At 49.8% G+C, this 17,543-nt stretch overlaps 2 protein-coding genes across 2 annotated transcripts in view; one reads left to right on the forward strand and one right to left on the reverse strand.

Annotated features, from left to right (window-relative positions):
• Positions 1–1,318, forward strand: part of NOS2 (nitric oxide synthase 2) — a 17,199-nt gene extending 15,881 nt beyond the window's left edge. Inside the window, 2 exon segments of the mRNA XM_031059807.1 lie at positions 81–98; positions 541–1,318. Coding sequence (XP_030915667.1) covers positions 81–98; positions 541–666 — 144 coding nt within the window. The 3' untranslated portion in view covers positions 667–1,318.
• A 2,561-nt stretch (positions 1,319–3,879) lies between these two features.
• The window catches only part of KSR1 (kinase suppressor of ras 1), a 22,578-nt gene continuing 8,914 nt past the window's right edge, over positions 3,880–17,543 (reverse strand). The window contains 17 exon segments of the mRNA XM_031059822.1: positions 3,880–6,378; positions 8,731–8,864; positions 9,195–9,330; positions 9,605–9,736; positions 10,141–10,274; positions 10,524–10,620; positions 10,706–11,085; positions 11,195–11,240; positions 11,915–11,969; positions 12,517–12,558; positions 13,727–13,895; positions 14,174–14,280; positions 14,389–14,450; positions 15,023–15,106; positions 15,260–15,320; positions 17,076–17,080; positions 17,304–17,541. Coding sequence (XP_030915682.1) covers positions 6,300–6,378; positions 8,731–8,864; positions 9,195–9,330; positions 9,605–9,736; positions 10,141–10,274; positions 10,524–10,620; positions 10,706–11,085; positions 11,195–11,240; positions 11,915–11,969; positions 12,517–12,558; positions 13,727–13,895; positions 14,174–14,280; positions 14,389–14,450; positions 15,023–15,106; positions 15,260–15,320; positions 17,076–17,080; positions 17,304–17,541 — 1,961 coding nt within the window. The 3' untranslated portion in view covers positions 3,880–6,299.

The raw sequence follows: 17,543 nt of genomic DNA on the forward strand, positions 1-17,543 counted from the left end.
CCGCCCCCCCCGGCGGGCGGGGCACGGTGCCTGCCATGGGCTCCCGTGTGTGCGGGCACAGGGACCGGGCTCTGAGGGAGCAGCCCGTGAGCTCCCGTGTGTGCGGGCACAGGGACCGGGCTCTGAGGGAGCAGCCTGTGCCTGCCATGGGCTCCTGTGTGTGAGCTCTGAGGGAGCAGCCTGGTGCCCCCGCACTGCCAGCGCAGCTTCTGTTCGGTCAGGGTGAGAGAGGGACTCTGCTCTTACATGGGGTTCCTGGGGATCAGCTTTGCAGGGTGTTGGGAACACCAGGGATTTGAGGTTTTATTGTACCAACAGAGGAAAAGGGAGTTCAGGAATTTTGTGGGCCCATCACTAAGAACCCAGTGCCTGGGGCTGCTGCTTTTTCAGACCCTCTTGTTATCAGAACTCGTCCTGGTGCATTTGTGCCCCGGATTCAGGAAGCTCCCTTTCACTGGCAGTAACAAAATCTACAATCACAGAACCAGTGCTACAAATGCAAAAGGCCTTTTAGTTACTGAACTGATGGATACGGAGTAGCTGGCAGCATTTCATTCATCTCTTGGGTGTCCTTTCTTTTTGCAGAGCCAAAAGCGATACCATGAAGATATATTTGGGGCTGTGTTCCCACATGAAGTCAAAAGAGCTTTGCAACCCACCAGCTGAAGAACAAATCCACTTGTATTTTAGACAATACTTGCACATTTGTTGTTATTTTCAAAAAACAAAGAGTCAAATCCTCCTTCTTACGCTTGTTCAATCATGCATGGGTATAGGATTGTAGGATTTGACTCTTAAACCTCAGCCTTAATTAAGTAAAATATTAAATTTAACTTTTATTGCTATTTATTCTGACATTTTAATACATTACCTTAATAGTGAAAGTGCAAATTATTTTTTTAATACCATCTATGCTAGTATAATCTAGTGGTTTTTATACATACTAAGAAAATTACAGTTTTGTACTAAGTTAACTGGAGCTGAAATATTTTTTTAATATACTGTTTATCTTTGTGACCTTACTTATATCAGATTGGTTTACTTACATATTATCTTCACTTGAAAGCAAGTGAATGCATGGCTGTGTTGCTGGGCATTGTCTGGCCATGTGCCTGGATCTGGAGCAATGTTTGCAAATGAAATAATAATGTGCTGGTCCCCAAGTGGCACCACCTGCTGCATCCACCTCAGATGAGTCTGCTCAGCAGGTAGCAGTGGGGAATTCTGCTTTGTAGGACTCAGGTACATGAACATCAGCTGTTGTTGTTACGGACCCTGTAGCAGGAAGGTTCCAAAAATTCCAAAGCACTTTGTACATTTGAATTCTATGCTCTGGTTTACTTGATTTGTTTGTAATAAAATCTGTCTTTATACTCAAAGCATGTGGATCAGTGAACCTCTTCTTGCTCTTGGCTCCAGCCTGCAAAGGCAGAGGTAACAAGCAGCTCTCAGGCTGTGGTGAGGTGGGTTTGGCTCCTCCCTGAGCTAAGGGCATCTCCAGCAGTTACAGTCTGCCTATCAGCAGTTTTGCATTTTTGTTACTGCCAGGCAAGTGTGGGTTTGCACCAGGGAGTGAGACTGGCCTGAAACTGCCCTCGTATTTGGACTTGGGCTCTTTCTAGGTGTTGCAGTTACATCAGAAATAGTTCCTTCTCTGAAATTACCACGATTATTTGAGCATATTAAAAAGGTGAGATTTTGCTGCCATCCCTCATCTCCAGGAGCTGGAATTGATGAAGGCAGAGTTGAGACTCTAAAGTCAGCAGTGCTATGTGTGAACAGTGTGTTTCATGCATGCTTCAGGACAGCCCTCAGCCCCGGGAACTGGGCTGGGTTACTGAGGTGGTTGTGCACCTCGCTGGGCTGGGACTGGACTGGGAGTTAGATTAACACTTTCTGAAGCAATTAGTGTCTTGTTTCATTGACATTTAAGCCAAATTTATATGGCTTTAAGTGAATGCAGCATCCAGAGCAGGCCGTGTGCCCAGGGCACTGAGGTGCAGACAGACCTTGCTCTTAGCCTCGTTCTGTACCTGGTTTTGGGTGCTGGTAAAACCCCAGGAGCTGGGCTGAACTGGGGCAGCTGGGAGAGTCCTGGCTGGCAGCACAGAGCACTGCTGGCTGCCCTCCACCCCTGAGTGCACAGGGTGCATTCCTGGGCTTTGGGGAGCAGTCTGACATTGGGATATACTTGGACCCTGATTTTCATAACACTATTGACTGAAGGAAAAGGAAGGGAACGTGTGGACAGAGTCCATGAGTGCAGGGAAGTGAGAGAAGGTTGGGCCCTGCATCAGGGAAATGCAGGAAAGCTGGAGGCTGATAGGGACAGGCAGGGGCTGGGGGATGAGGGATGGTTAAGGCTCGTTAGGGACACCTGAGGCTCGTTAGGGACACCTGAGGATCACAAGAGCCAGCAAAGGTCTGTGGGGCAGGGTCTGGCAGATGCTGCTTGTGTTGGGGTGATGTGCAAGGCTGTGGAGCTCTGGGCCCTGGAGACAGTGAGAGCAGGTAGGTGAAAGGCTTTTTCTTCTCCTTGGTGTTTTGGTAATGCTGTGTTACATTGTCCATGTGCAGAGGGGTTCTGTCTGCCCAGTAACCCTGCTGGGAGCCAGGGCTGGAGCTGCTGCCTCGGCTGGGAGGAGCAGGCTGACCTCTGAGGCTGAGGCCAGACGTGGTGTGTCCAGCTTTGCCAGATCCTGCTGCAGTCAGTTCATTTGTAGCCTGAGCTGTGCTTTGTGAGTTGTTATTTGGTGTCTCCTTTGAGTGAACCCCCGTTTCTGTGGCTGCTCTGGGATATTTTGCTGTTGAGCACCCAGCTGGGCTGGCGAAATGTTCCTGTTGGGTGTGGGGGTTTTGGATGCCATCGGGTGTTGCAGTGCAGCTGGCAGGGGCTGGAAATGCTCCCTTTGTGCTGGGCTTGTCTCTGTTGGGGGGTGTGTGCTGGCTGCTCCTGTTCCTGTTTGCTGTGGCTCTCCCAGGGCAGAGGGACCCCGATGCTGGTGCCTCCTGGGGCAGTTCTGGGGTACAACTCTGAGCAGGGAAACATCAAACTGCTCCAGTCACAGCCAGGGCAGAGCCTTTGTGCTGGGGGACTGGAGTTTGCGTGCTTTGGTTTGTTAAATGAAACATCTCTGCCCTTAAAATATAATTGAGAATTAAATTTATTATTTCTTATTCTTTATAAAAGACAACAAAGCTCAACTTATCTTAAGCTTTTTATTGCTTGCATGTGAGATGTAGATAAGATGGATGAGATGTAAAACTGTGCTTTTATGATGCCCTGGCCCATTCCTGGCAGGACGGCACAAAGCCGCCGTTATTCCCAGCACAGAGCTGCTGGCAGCAGCAGAACTTTCCTGGGATTAATTAACACCCGGTAATTGCCCTCCAGTGGGGAGAGCCCGGTCTGTCTGGCAGAGCTCTGCCCCACTGCAGGTGGTGGCAGGACCTTGAGCAAAGGACAGAGAAGGTGCTGGGGGGCCCAGAATGGCCTCAAGTGCTGCTCTTGGGAGGGAAGCAGCTTCTTAAACAGTTCAGTGCTTCAAGAAAACTCCGTGGTGGTTGTGCTACCCATTTAATAATGTGACTCATCATATCTGGGAGGGAAAGCTTTGGTAGTTGCAGGGGGAGATCACCTGGTGTCCCTCAGGGAATGGGCAGGCAGCAGAGGGGGTGGAGGAGCTGCTGTGCTGGGGGGGTCTCCGTGGGACTCTGCTCCTGGTATGGTTCAGCTACAGTCAGTGGGAGGGAGAGGTCAAACCAGGACTCAGTAACACTTGCTTTATCCAGACCAAAGATTTATTCACTGAAAAGATTCCTACATATCCAGAATTCCAGTAGCATAGAATGCACTCTTTTTTTTTCTTTTTCTTTTTCTTTTTTTTTTCTGGTTGCATAAACTAATACAGAAACTGTTGTTAATTCTAACAGTTTGTAATTAATTTAATAGCAATTCTGGAAGACACTCAGTTCATAGAAAATATAAAAAAAAAATTTGTACTGTACAAAGTTTACATCACATTTGAAAAGAAAACGTGTCCACGTTCACCATGTAACGACCATTTACATTCACTACTGACATGTGGCTCCTGTAGCAGCATTGCACAGCATTGTCACATTGACAGCTCCACGGGGCAGGACGTGTGACACAAACACAACCCAGGGACAGCTTGGTGTGCGGGGCTGGGGCAGCTCTGTGGCCCCAAACTCTGTGCCCAGAGCCCGGCTGGGCTCGGCCAGGTGCCCCTGGCTGACCAAAACTAAACCACCCACAGAGGCTGACCAAAACTAAATCACCCACAGAGGCTGGCCAAAACTAAACCACTCACTGAGGCTGGCCAAAACAAAACCCCCCCACAGACACTGTCAGCCTCTCCTCTGGCTGTGCTGGGGCAGAGGATGAGCTTCGTGTTCGAGGGCAATTTATGGGTGTCCCACACAGCACCCAGGTCAGGCTGGATCCCAATCCCCCTGTTAAGGGCAGGCTATGAACAACCCCCTGTGCCAGGACTCGGCACATGCCACAGAGTCCAACACCCTGACCCAGGGCAGGGCAGGACACAAAGGGCTCCACAGACAGGGCCTGCCCTGCACAGGAGGGACCAAGGCTCATTCTGGGGCTGCAAGGAGCCAGGGCCCGTGCACAGCCAGGCCACTGATCCCACACAGAACACTCTGGGTGTCCCAGCTCTCAGGGCCTGCTTTATGCACCCAAAACAGGACACCCTGAGGCTGCTGCTGCCCTCGACACCGACTGAGCTAAGGGCCAGTCTGCACCCAGCAGCAGCTCCTGCCCTTCCCTCCCTAAGGCAGGGCTCCAGCCCAGGGGCAGCACCTTTCTTCCCTGCTTTGGGTTTGTGTTATGCTGCTCTTAATTAAGCAGCACTGGGGGGAAAACAACTTCTGCTTCAGGCTGCTGACACGCCATTAGCGAGAACAGCAGAGCCCGAGGGGGACAGGGTTCAGGACAGCGCTGCAGTGCCTGGCCATGCTAAACCCATTTCTCTTTTTGATCTGAGACACATTTAAAAAGTCTTTGTCAACACTTGTAAGAGGCTACAGTGGACTTGCACACAGGACTGAGGCTCTCTGCTCAACAGAACTCAGGTTTTGTGCCACTTAGTTCCTCACACAAGGCAGCCAAACTGAGGGCTGGTGCTTTGGCTGCTCAGAGATCTGGGAGCTCCCCCTGAGCCTCAGGGATGGGAAAGGGGAGCCTCTGGTAATGGGGCCTGCAGCTGATTTCCAAGGGGGATGACGCATGTCGCCTCCATAACCTCCACACTGTGCACTCGAGGAGGAGGAGGTGGGTTTTGGTTTTAAAACTAACCTCTGAAACAAGTCTGAGGTCAGGGGTTGGGGTCAGGCAGAACCTCCAGGCCCAGATATTGCCTTCTTGGTTACAAGATTTGTTATTCTTAAAGGTTTTTTTCCTCAAAGCAACTGCTTTGGTCCTATGTTTCTCAAACAGAGAACTTGCAAGCTCAAACGTGGCCAACTGTAGGCAGTGGCAACCCTCTGTGTGTGTGTGCAGGGACGCTGCAGCTCTGTGCATCAAGGCCTTAGTTAATGCATTATTTATGGACAGCTTTTCCCTTGTCCTGTTTCTCTTGCCTTTTCCTGCACTCAAACTTGTGTCTGAACCAAAAGAAGAATTTGGTCCCTGTGCAGAGCTGTAACAACTCATGAGTTTATTTTTTAAGGCCAGCAATTCTTAATTACTCTGGGATTGTATGAGAAGGAGCAGGTTTTAGTGTGAGTTCTGTGGAGAAGAGCACTTGAGTCACTGAGAGCCAGCCCCCACGGCCAGACACTCCACCTGCAGCAGCTCTGTTCTGCTGTAGCCCAATTCAGGGTGAGCCAGAGCTGGAGCAGCCCTGCTGGAACAATGGGTGGTCTGGGCAATGCCAGTGCAGCAGGCTGGGCTCTGCCTTCAGGAGGGAGCTGACTCTGGAAGGCAACACCTGCAGGAGCGACGTCGCTGTTCTACTGCTGGGACCCCGCTCTGAGGGCAGAGAGTGGCTCCTGCTGACCACGGACACAAGGAGGGAACAGGAACAGCTCAGCTCCTCAGTGCTATTTGAGAATGGCTGTTTTCAACTTGATTCACTGTTTATTATGTTTAAAAAAATATAGTTCACACAAAAGTATCATGTAAACATTGTTAAATAGCTGCTGGTGCTCAGGCAGGACACAGGGCTGAGCTGATGGTCCTTCAGCCTCGGCGTGGAGCAGCCAGGGAGGGTTTCTGGTGCTGTGTGGGAGCAGGCAGCCAGCATGGTCACAATGACACCGGCCTACAGCTTTGGATTACTCGGCTCCAGGATTCCCAAGCCAAATCTTTCAAAACGCAGGACAACTTTGCTACTGTTAATGCTGCAGAGAGTGGGGAGGGAGAGGAGAAGGGAGGGGGACACAGTTACTGATGATTCATCTTACAAAGCTACTGCCCTATCACAGGAGCTGCAGTGAGTTTGGTTCTGCTCTTGCATCACTTCAGTTCACCCAAGAGATGCTCAAGTAACTCAGCAGCAAACACATGAAGTTATTCATGCAAACATTATCACTGGGAAGAAACTGCACAATCTGATTTGCCCAGGGGGGAGGAGCAGGAAGTTTTCCCAGGTCTCTGCCATGGGTAGAAGCCTGACACTGGTTTTCAGTGGGCACTTGCTTCTCTTGAAGTAGAAGGGAAGGAAAAACTGTCAGAATTTTCTTTGTAAGAGAAAGGGGAATTTTGACAAGGTACATGAACAGGCTAAGAAACCCCAACAGAACAAACCCAAATCCATTTGCTCCTCCCCAGGCCCTACAAACATATAAAGGGGTCTCTCCCCTTGCTCTCACACTGCTGGCAGAGCCAGAAGCACTTTCAGCTCAGAGCTTTCCTGAGGAGGCTCAGGGAATGATGTGGGAGCTTGTCCTCAGGCAGCAGAAACCCCCTTGGTGTGTGCTCTCCTCTGTCCCTGTCCTCTCCCCTCCAAACCAATGAAGAAAGACCTTTTCTAGAAGGCACATGTTTGCTGTGGTAGCTGTGACCCTGCCAAGGCCCTACATCGAGTCCTTCTGCTGCCCAGCGATGTAAACAGAAGCAAACTGTTAACATTCCGAGGCCTGGATCTGCAAGGGGAGGAGCTGAAGGCTGCTCTTGCTTTCCTCCTCCTTCACACAGCTTTGTAGCTGATCCCAGCTGACCCACATGGACCTGCCCCAGACACTGCCCCAGCCTGGTTCTCAGTGGGCACAGGACCCTCAGCTGCTCCAAGCAGAGCAAGGACCATCCTTCCTTCCACTCAAGAACTGACCCTGGCTGCAGTGCTGGCTCTGTGCCTGAGGGAGAACCGGCCTGGCCTCAGCTCCTGCTGGTTTGCAGCGCAAGGGCTGTGACGATGTCCCTGTCACCTGCAGCCGAGGGACACAGCCCCAGAGGGGCTCGGGGCCTCGCGGACACGCAGGGGTGCAGCAGTTTGGGGACAGCCCTGAGCTGCAGGCAGGACAGGCACCCTGCCCTGTGTGCACCTGCTCGGGCCGAGCGGCCCCGTGCCCTGCCCAGAGGAGTCTCAGCTGCCGTGGCACAGGAGCCCGGTGTTAGCCAGGAGGGTCTCGCAGACAGGAGTGGTTATTGAAGCTACAGCCCACACCAAGCCAAAGGCAGACAGGAGAACTCGGATAAAGTGTTGATTATGTCCGTGGGTTAATTTCGTGGTTTGGTTTTGCTTTTTTAATGGAAGGTGATTGTCCAAGTTGCCGGTTAGGATACGACACATGGAAGCATGCAAGGTGGAGCCCGTTATTGCACCAGTAGCTACAACCTACAAAGAAATATGGGAGGGAAGGGAAAAAGACACCATGAGAGTTAGTTTTCAGTTATTTAAAGCAAGCCCTTGAGAACTACACACTGTACAGCTTCGCCCAGGCTGCAGCAGGGGTTAGTGCAGTGTGTGAAAGGATCTGGGTGAGGTGGGGGGAGCTCCACTGCTCAGTGCATGTTCTTTGTGTGAGGGTGAGGCCAGAGTCTGGGGGAAGCCTTCTGCAGTTTAAAGTTGTTGGACATCACTGGTGTGTCAGGGATCCAGTACAAATGGGGGGGAAATTGCACAGGAGAAGTGGCAGAATTTTCAACCAAAACTCCAAAGCCCCCACACCCAGCAGAGACCAAACTGCCACGACCGTTCCTGTGTCAAGAGTTTGGGTGGTTCTGATCACGTGTTGCAGAAAGAGGGTGAAGGATTATAGGAAGGGAAGGGGTGGGTTAAACATCAGAACAAAGAGAAAGTAAATATGAGCAGTTGAGGAGATGAAAAGAAACACTGAGCCAAGGCCTGGTGAATGGGCACTGGGCACAGTCTGTGGCCTCAAACCCACGCAGTCTGAACCACTTCAGAGGGAAACAGTTCCTGGGTCCTTCCCCTCCTCAGGCAGCACTGCCATTACCATCACTGGGGAAGTTCTGACTACTCTGGGGTCAGTGTGGGCCCTTCCCAATGCTCTTGTGGATATTCTCTGACACAAACAGGGGTTCAGTCAGCTGCTGGAGGGAGGTGAATATGGTGAAGTAGGAAACAAACTGTCTGAGGCTCATGGCTTAGTCACATCATTTCCCAGGAAGCAGAGGAGCAGCGCTCCCACCCTGCCAGATCTGACAGCCCCAGGAAAGCAAATAAAGCTCAGAAATCACGGTTAGCAAATTGCATGGCATCAGTGTTGTGACCAGCAGCAGGTACTCACTCAGCAGACTTCCAGAAGTGCCCTGGGTGGGAGAGCCGGCGGTTCAGTTTTGGCAGTTTTTCAAGCATTTCCATGAGGACAGTGAAGCTGGGCCTCTCGCTGAGGTCAAAGGCCCAGCAGGCCGAGAGGATTTCCTGCAGAGGACAGTGGTGGCTCACTCATTATCTCAGTTCATGGGTCAACTGTGCAGACCAGAAAACTGTCAGAGCACTGGGATGTGTGTGAGCCCAGGCAGACACTGCTCACAGGGGGCCTGGACACTGTCAGAGCCCAAGAGTGTCCCGTGCTGGGGATGTTCACTTCTGCACCACAGTTACAGGCACAGGCTAAACCTATCCCATTCTCATCTGTTCTCTTTCCTGCCCTTTCTCTTTCGAGTTCTGAGTATAATAACTCTCTGGAAGCAGCCCCCTCTGTGCCTGACGAGCAGCTGTATGAGGGGCTCCTGCAGCTGAGGTACTTACATTGACCTCTTTGCCCAGGCTGACAGTGGCAAGGACTTGTCTCACTCCCTCTCCGCTGCCGATCTGCCAAATGAGAGCCTCTGCAGGCTGGGTCCTGAAGGGCCACTCCCGTGCCTGCAGCTCGTACCACACGGTCCTGCAACGCCAACACACGGGTCAGGCCTCTGCTGCTCCTGACAGACAAAGTACCCAATGCTGGCACTGTTCCAGCTGCTTCAGCTGAGCTCTGGGAGGCGCCTAAGGCTGTGCAGCAAACCCCGTCCACCCATGACTTTTGGAATAGGTGAGGAAAATGTGTCCCAGCTGGAATCCTGACTCTGAGAGAAGGGGAGCGCTGACTGGAAGGCTTAGGGCAGGAGCCAGTCTCACTTAGCAAGCTCTCGTGGTACTCCTGGGTGTTCCTTTCTTACCCAAAGGCATAGATATCTGCAGCTTTGGAGAAAGGCAGCTTGTCTTCATCTTTCCCTGGGGCCATCTCACGGACAATCTCAGGGGCCAGGTAGCACAACCAGTCATGAGGCAGCTTCAGCTCATTCTCCCTCCTGAGTCCAAAAGAAAGAAGCAGGACTAAAACACTGGAGTGGAGGCCATATCTGTGCTGCACCTGATGCTTTGGCTTTATTTACTCCAATGTTTTTGGTGATGTTTTGTTTCTAATTTTCTTGCCATGCTAACAAATAGGCACGTGTCAGCCTGACACTCACAGCTCCTTCCTGGCCTTAAGGTCTTGTTTGTTCTGTACTCTGAGTCTTAATCCAAACTCTCTAGCTGTGCTACTGCAACTGTAGGAAGAACTCTGCTAAAAAGGAAAACAAAGCAAACATGCTCAACGCAAACTGAGTGTGTACTAAACCAATGGATGCTTCTTGTGCACTGCAGGAAATGTTTCCCTATGTGACCATTTGTCATTCCAGAGCTGGAACCAAGCGCTGAAACCTCCGCTTACCTTCCTTCCTGAACCACACCCGAAATTCCAAATAATCCAAAGTCGGTGATCACAACTTTCCCATTGTCATAGAAGACATTTTTGGATTTCAGATCCTTATGTACAATCCCCTTTGCGTGGAGATACCCCATGCCCTGGGAAACACAGCAGAGATGGAAATGTTTTTGGGGTTTTATTATTTCCAAGCATACCCTGCTTTCTAACACATTCCCCCTTCCTAACTCCAGTGTCAGGGATTAGTTGTAACTGGGGGCAGGGCCCCTGTGGGATTTGTGCAGGAAGGTGTGGGGAGAGGCTGAGGGAGCAGCTCCCAGTCCTGTGTATAGCTCTGAGCTCTGGCTGAGGCCCTACCCAATGGCTCTCTTGGCATAACAAGCTCTTACCTTAATGATCTCCTGTGCTATCTGCCTGGTTTTGTTGATGTCCAGGGAGATCTTGGGGTCCCTCACAAAGGAGTGCAGCGTCCTTCCTTTGCAGAAGCTACAGGAAATGTTTATATAAGAGAACATTAGCTAGCTCTACAATACATATCCAGTAGAACCAATAGAAAGATCTCTCTCCTTACCTGGTAATGATTGCTAGGTGAGGGGGGTTCATGCAGGCTCCCATGAACAGCACCACGTTCTCATGCCGGGTCTGCCTGTAGTTCATCACCTCCTTCTTGAAGAGCTTGAGGTGATCCTGGTTGTTGCCGTCGATCTCCAGCAGCCTGATGGCCACCTCCCCGTGCCACTTGCCCTTGTAGACCTTGCCCCAGCGGCCCTGGCCGATGGGGTCCCCCAGCTGGATCTGCTCGAAGGGGATGTCCCACTCCTGCAGGTACACGCTGGTCTGGCTGGGTTTGCGGTAGATCATCCCCTGCAGGTGCGGCCGCCGGTTGGGCAAATCTTCCACCTCATCCTCGTCGTCCTCGGGCTCCGACTTACCCGCCTCTGCTTCCTCCACCTGTCCCCAGCAAGGGAAGGGAAAGGTGTGCTCGCAGTCCCTTGGGGTGGCAGAGCAGCCCAGCAGCACAGGCTGCTCCAGAGACCTCCGGGGCAAACCACAAACCCACCTGTGCTTCCCGTGCGCCTCCGCCCGTGCCCGGCTGCTGGGCAGCGCTGCAACAGAAACAGTGAGAACAGTTGGGCATCACTGGGGAATGGGGGCCTCTGCTGCCATTAGGGAGCAGAAGAAGCCAATACAGAACAGATCCCGACAGTTACAGAAGCAGAGAAAAATACAATTCCTGCTCCATGTAAAAGAGAAGGACTCTAAGCTCACTTTGGCAAATGAGGGACAAAGATTGGAAGTGGTTCTTGATAATTAAGTGGCAGGAATTGATTTGGCAGTGGCATGGCTCTGATATTATTACACTGTGTTCCAGGAATAGATGCTCCCATTCCTACCCCTGAAACACCTGCAGTGGAGCAGCTGGCAATGCAGGCTGGAAGCTTTTCCATGCCCTGCAATTGGGATCCTGAAAGAGCTGTTTGTTTGCAGCTCAGTGTGCTGTGCCCTTCAAGGTACAGAACTCCAACTTTGTTTCATCTGACCCTTCACACAACCAGGACTAGATATTAAAGGCTTGGACTCCTTAGTGTGCCATTTAGAGTTAAGTGTCATATTCAGCTTTATAAAACTGGCAATACCAGCATCACCCTCACTGACTAAAGTTACCCTGGGAATTCTTGGGTGTTAAATCTGGTTTTGGCCATAACACAGCACTTCTGGGCTGACTTGAGGATTACCAGGTAAATGCTGTGCAAATGAAAAGATTTAAAACTCTACTTACTTAGTGTCTGCAGCAGTTTCTGGAAGCTGTGCTGTTTGTGCAGGACTGGGAATTTCTGGGAAAGTAGAAACAGTTATGATTCATCTTCTACACTTCAATCTCCTATAGACTGCAAGTTTTAACACTGCAATAGCAAATATTTGCTTCTTGTTTAGGAATTATAAACTCGACCACAGACAAAGTGATTTTATTCTTTTACTGATTTAAAACTATGCTCATCTCTCCTATGATCAACCTGCCTGCAGGTTGGCTGAGCCCAGTCCTCTTCCATTTACCCCACATATCTGTAAAATCCTTTTGGCCAGGCACAGAGCCATAAAAGTGAGTCTTTAGAAAGGAGGAACATGGATGTGAATAGAATCCCATAGCAGGAAACAAATGTTCTACAGCTAAATATTCAAAGTTCCATCTCAATACATAAATCACACCTCAGATTAGGGGGAGAGAGGCCTGAGTACACACTGAGGTAAGAGAAAGTCTGGATTGTTTTAGACAGGTTTTTGAAAGCAGAATGATTGTCCTTGGGCAGCATGCAGAGGTTTACAAACAAGTTATGTTTTGGCAGTAGAAGTTGGTTAGTAGAATTAAAACAATCAACTCACCTGGGAAGACAAACTGTTGTCTATGCTGAAGGTAGTAGGCAGCTTTTTAATTAATTGGGGTTTTGTAAAAAACGAACAGCAAAAAAAAAAAAAAACCAGGAGAAAAAAAAAAACAAAACAACACAAACAAGTTAGAGGATGGATCATCAGAGAGTGCCTCATGTGCATACAATGAATTAGTCCCAGGTCACTGCTGGGAACAGATTAGTGGATTATCAGCCTGCTGGGGGGAATTTCAGCACATGCATTTTGGGAGGGCCCTGACAGATGACAGGTATCACACACAAGCTGTGCCACCTCTTTCAAACAGCCTGGTGGGCAAAGGGAGAGCCCAGGAATGTGCAAGGCAGGCCCACATCAGGTGTGATGTGATGTGCTCTCGTGTCTCAGCTTCGCAGAGGTGCCCCCACAGAAGCTGAAGCTCATGAACCATCTGCCTTTTTTATTTTTTCAGTGAATCTGAGCAGTTTGTCCCAATGCAAAGTAGCTGCAGTGGAATCCTTACACTGAACTGCCTCTGGTCCTTTTTAGCAGGCTCAAACAGCAACTTGAATTCACAGGTCAGAAGCTGATGCAAAATTCAGCAGTGTTGAAGGCCAGATGTAGTAGCTACTGAGCACCATGTGACTTCAAGTCAAAGGAATTCCATTTATTCTCACTGTTTAGATCTTTGCCCTTGTCAGAGATACTTGCCCCTCTCAGCTCTGGTTAAAGCTGCACACTGGGGCTCTCAGTCCATAGAGCATGAAGGGTAAACTTCTCTCTACCAGTTATGCCTGACAGTGGTTTAAAAGTTGGTGTTGATTGTGGGTTATATTTTGGAAAGGTTTGGTAAGGTAATTCATTCCAGTTCTCACTTTTACAGCCTGCTCCAGCAAGCACCTCCCTCCTGACTGAAAGCCCCTGGTGAGCACACTTTGCAGGCAGCATGCATTGTACAGCACAAAGGGGAAAGGAGGGGAAAAATAGCTTTTTTCTTCAGTCCTTCTCCAAAAAGGAAAAGGAGAAACATTCCTCAATAGTCTGTTTCCTGCAAAGATATCTTGCTGATACCCTTTAAGAATTTGTAAGGAATACATTTTCATTCTATCAGATAATAAGATACAGTTTTACACCTTGTTTAAGGCACGACCATGTATTCAGACACCCACAAGTCCCTGTGAATTCCTGATCAGCCTCTTGCAGAGCCTGCTGGCAGGGAGCAGTTTACCTGGGAAGTTGAACCGCCCATCCCTCTGGCCCATGGGGGACGCGTTGGGCGGCGGCGTCGCACTGGGAGGGTTGGAAGACTGGAAAGGTGCTGGAGAAGAGGGAGTGGATGAGGTTGTAGAAGAAGGATTGCTGCTGGAGTCCAGGTGGTTTATTGCTGGTGGATGCTCCTGCAAAGCAGGGAAAGACACTCGTGAGAGAACAATAAAGAGAAAGGAGGAGTTCCCCTGTGTCTGCTGCACAACAAACAGAGGGAACTTGTTCCCAGGCTTAATCATGGCATTGCTGTGCTGAATAAGCACCTGGAGCTCTGCACAACCCCCGTTTTACAGGGACAAAATGTCTCATATCCAAGTCTTGCAAAGTGAAAGCTCTCCAACCAGTGAGATCCAACCTCTCCCTACTGCAGCTCCCCAGGGACTCTGGACATGCCTCAGCCACCTCATACCTTTTTAGTTAGTGCTTTGGGGAGAGTTCCAAACTGGGGTTCTGTGGGTCTGTCTACTGGATTATTGATATCAGATGGGACAGACTCTGTTCTTCTTATTTTTGTTACTGAAAAACAGTTTGGAGAAGGGAGAGAAACAGCTTTAATGAGACTTTTTATTCTTTCCATACCATCAATTACATTGAAGTGCCTAGAATTTGTAGAAAATTACTCACTGGGAAGGAAGGATATTCTACAAGCAGGTGCCTCTTTAGTACATTTGTTGTGACATTTTAATCTGAAAGATAACCATTACATGTTAAATAGCAACTTGTTCTTTCCCAAAAAGAAGAAGCCTACCCTTAATTTGTAATTCTTATGCTAATCTCAGAATGAGTTCTGGAATGCTCAGCCCCAGAGCACCAGGCATTCGTATGGAGAATTCTATTATTCAAGCTAATGAAACCACAAACATATCTTAGCATCTGATTTATTTTTAATAGAGTTACTTTCACTGACTCTCAGCCAGCAACCATGAAGTAGTAAAATCTCAGTCCTCTGGACTAACAAGCCTGAGAGAGAAACAAAAATTAATATCCTGGCTGTTATTTAGGGATCTAGCTCCCACTACAAGATTTGCCCAGGATGAGGTAGGAAGCCTGTGGCAAGGAAACAAATTTGGTTCATTCACGTGTCAGGCTGCCACCTTCAAGTGTGAGTTGTGCCAGGAGTATCCCTTTGCCAGGTCAGAAGGACTGAAAAAATGATGCCACTGCCAAAAGTGCATCACATCAAGAGAGAGGAGTTACTGCAGGCTGTGGTGAGTCCAGTTCCAGGCTGTTCTGAAGGAGACCATCCCCGTGTGCTCACCTGCAGTACTTACACTTCACCCCGAACATCATGTTCTTCTGGCACACTTGGCAAATCTGAGATAACCAGGACTTTGTAGAGAACCTGCCAGAGACAAGAGAGGGAAAACTGACGTTAGCTGATGCCTGAGGGAAAACGAACATCTGTAGGTAGCTGAACTTGGCAGTGAGACACGAGACCCGACTCCAAACCCATCTCAGGGTCCTGTGCCACCACAGCCCTGCCTGGGCTGCTCACCTGTGAGTCACAGCCAGGCCAAAGTCTCTTCGTACCGTCTGGGGGGATCCCTGGGAGAGCTCTGATGGAGGACAAGAGGAAGGTTTAGGGAAGCATTGCTGACATGTGCTCACCACCCTGCACAGAAACTGAGCAGTCACTGCCCCAGGTCAGCACCTCCAGCCATGAGGAGTCACAGGAACATAGCTCAGACTGATTTGCCCCCTGTGAAGTTGCTCTTGTATTTGTTTCCATATGATTGGATAAATCATGATGTTTTACATTTAAGGATTACAGAAGTCCATCTCATCAGGTCTAAGCCATTCTTAAAGTGGAAAGTCAGACTTTACTCCCAACTGGTTTACCACAAATGCCATCACCCAGTTTTCCTGCAGTGTCAGTAGATTTCAGAATATTCTATTTCACTGAAAATTATCTCAATTTTCTAGACAGGGCCAGCATGACCCAGAAGAATGAAAACATACATGTGAGCTCACCTAACTTTCTGCTAAGTGCAGAAAGTAAGATCTAGACTTCCAAATGCCAAACCAGCATGCCAGTGGTTGGAGCACATCATTTCCTGAAAACTCTCCAATACTCAGAATTCTGGCATCATTTCTTGAACGAAATCTACAGAAATATTGCACATCTGAGGCAAACCCCAATGTGCAAGTGTCAGTACAGCAGCAGGGCTGGCTCAGAGCCAGTCTCCTCACTTGACCATAGATGGCACCACAGTCTTTTTTATCATTAGTCCAGGGAGCTCCTAGAGGCATCTGTGATCCTCAGCCTCTTGGAAAAGGCTGGAATGGCTAGCTGCTGTTCCTAGAAATGCTGCTGGCCTAGTGTGGCCATCCAAACAATCCCAGCACAGCAGTAAAGAAGGCTGTGAACATCGGGTCAGATGGTTAAATCCTCACTGAATGAATATCAACCAGTCTGGGATTGTCCAGGACTCACCAGAGCCCACAGCAGACACTTCTCCCCAGCCAACAGGTCTATATGAAGAGGAGCACCAAAATCCTTCATTTCTGTTTGAGTTTATTCTAATGCCTTTTTCATTTATCACAGTAATTATCTCACTCTCCCCAGAGAAATGCTTAGATTTCTGCTGGCACTTTCATTTTACAATCTTTCTATTTCTGAAAGTAATTCCTCAGATTTTTGTTTTAAATGGCATTAGCTATATGTGCAGTGCTTGGACTTTCATACATGCTTTTAATACCCAGATACTTTTGGACACTTTCCAAGCTGCTCCAATCTCTCTCCATTAGCTTCCAAGGTTACAGGTGGTGTCTGGGACACACCTCAGGATGGCCAGAACTCCCAGTGGCCCTGGAGAAACCCAGTCCTGCTCCTGCCAGCCATCACCCACATGAACAGACTCCTCAGCACACAGGGAACACCCCACATTCCAATACCTGCTGCAGCTTCCTCAGAAAGCTGCACACAAGTGTCTTAACTTCACTGCAGAGACACTGGGCAATGCATATCCAAAGCCACTAAATGGCTAGATGTGAAATTCCTGCACCAAGAGGCATCTGTGCCAGCTGTCTGGCACATATGGTCATAGATAAGCACCCCCTGGCTTTAACCCTTGAAACATCAGTATTCCTTTGCCTTGCTTGTGTCATCCTAGAAAATACCAGGTGCAACCAAGGAAAACCCTGTGGTTCTGTGGCAGGCCAAGCTCCTGCTCAATTAAGAGAAGCTCTGGGATAGGAGGGCCAGTGGAGAACCTCCAGAGGCTGCCCAGGGATGGCCAACAGGGAGCTGACAAGCACAGGTTCTTCTCTCTCAGCAAGGCACGGCAGACACCCCTGTGAGAATCTCTTACCGAACCTAGAAAGAAGAAAAGATATATATTTTTAGGCACCGATACTCCTGTGACAGGTACACACTTTGCTAGAGCAGGAACTGCTGCCTGCAGCATGTGCTGTCAGGTTTACTGACACCTCTGGCTTTGCACAGGCTCCTGAGGTTGCTGCATTGCCAGTATTTTCCTGCCTACCTAGGGCAGCCTTTGCCGGGGAGAGCCCCAGCTCCATTCTGGGAGGAAACTTACTTTATTGGAGGAACTTCGTCTATCCTGTTGCCCAGCTGAGACTCGTGGGACTTGCTCCTGGTGAGGGTGGGGAAGTTGGGCAGCAGCTGGAACACCCTGCTGCAGGGGGGCGGCGGCGTCCGCGGCGGCTTCAGGCGGTGCCGGCGCTTGGGCTGCGGCGTGGCCGGGGGGGTGACGGTGATGCTGTGCGGGGTCCGGGGCCTGCCCCCGGCCGCGGGCAGCGGCAGCGGGTCCACCCCG

The sequence above is a fragment of the Geospiza fortis genome, unplaced genomic scaffold (assembly GCF_000277835.1).
Source record: "Geospiza fortis unplaced genomic scaffold, GeoFor_1.0 scaffold538, whole genome shotgun sequence".
NCBI classification, from domain to species: Eukaryota; Metazoa; Chordata; class Aves; order Passeriformes; family Thraupidae; genus Geospiza; species Geospiza fortis.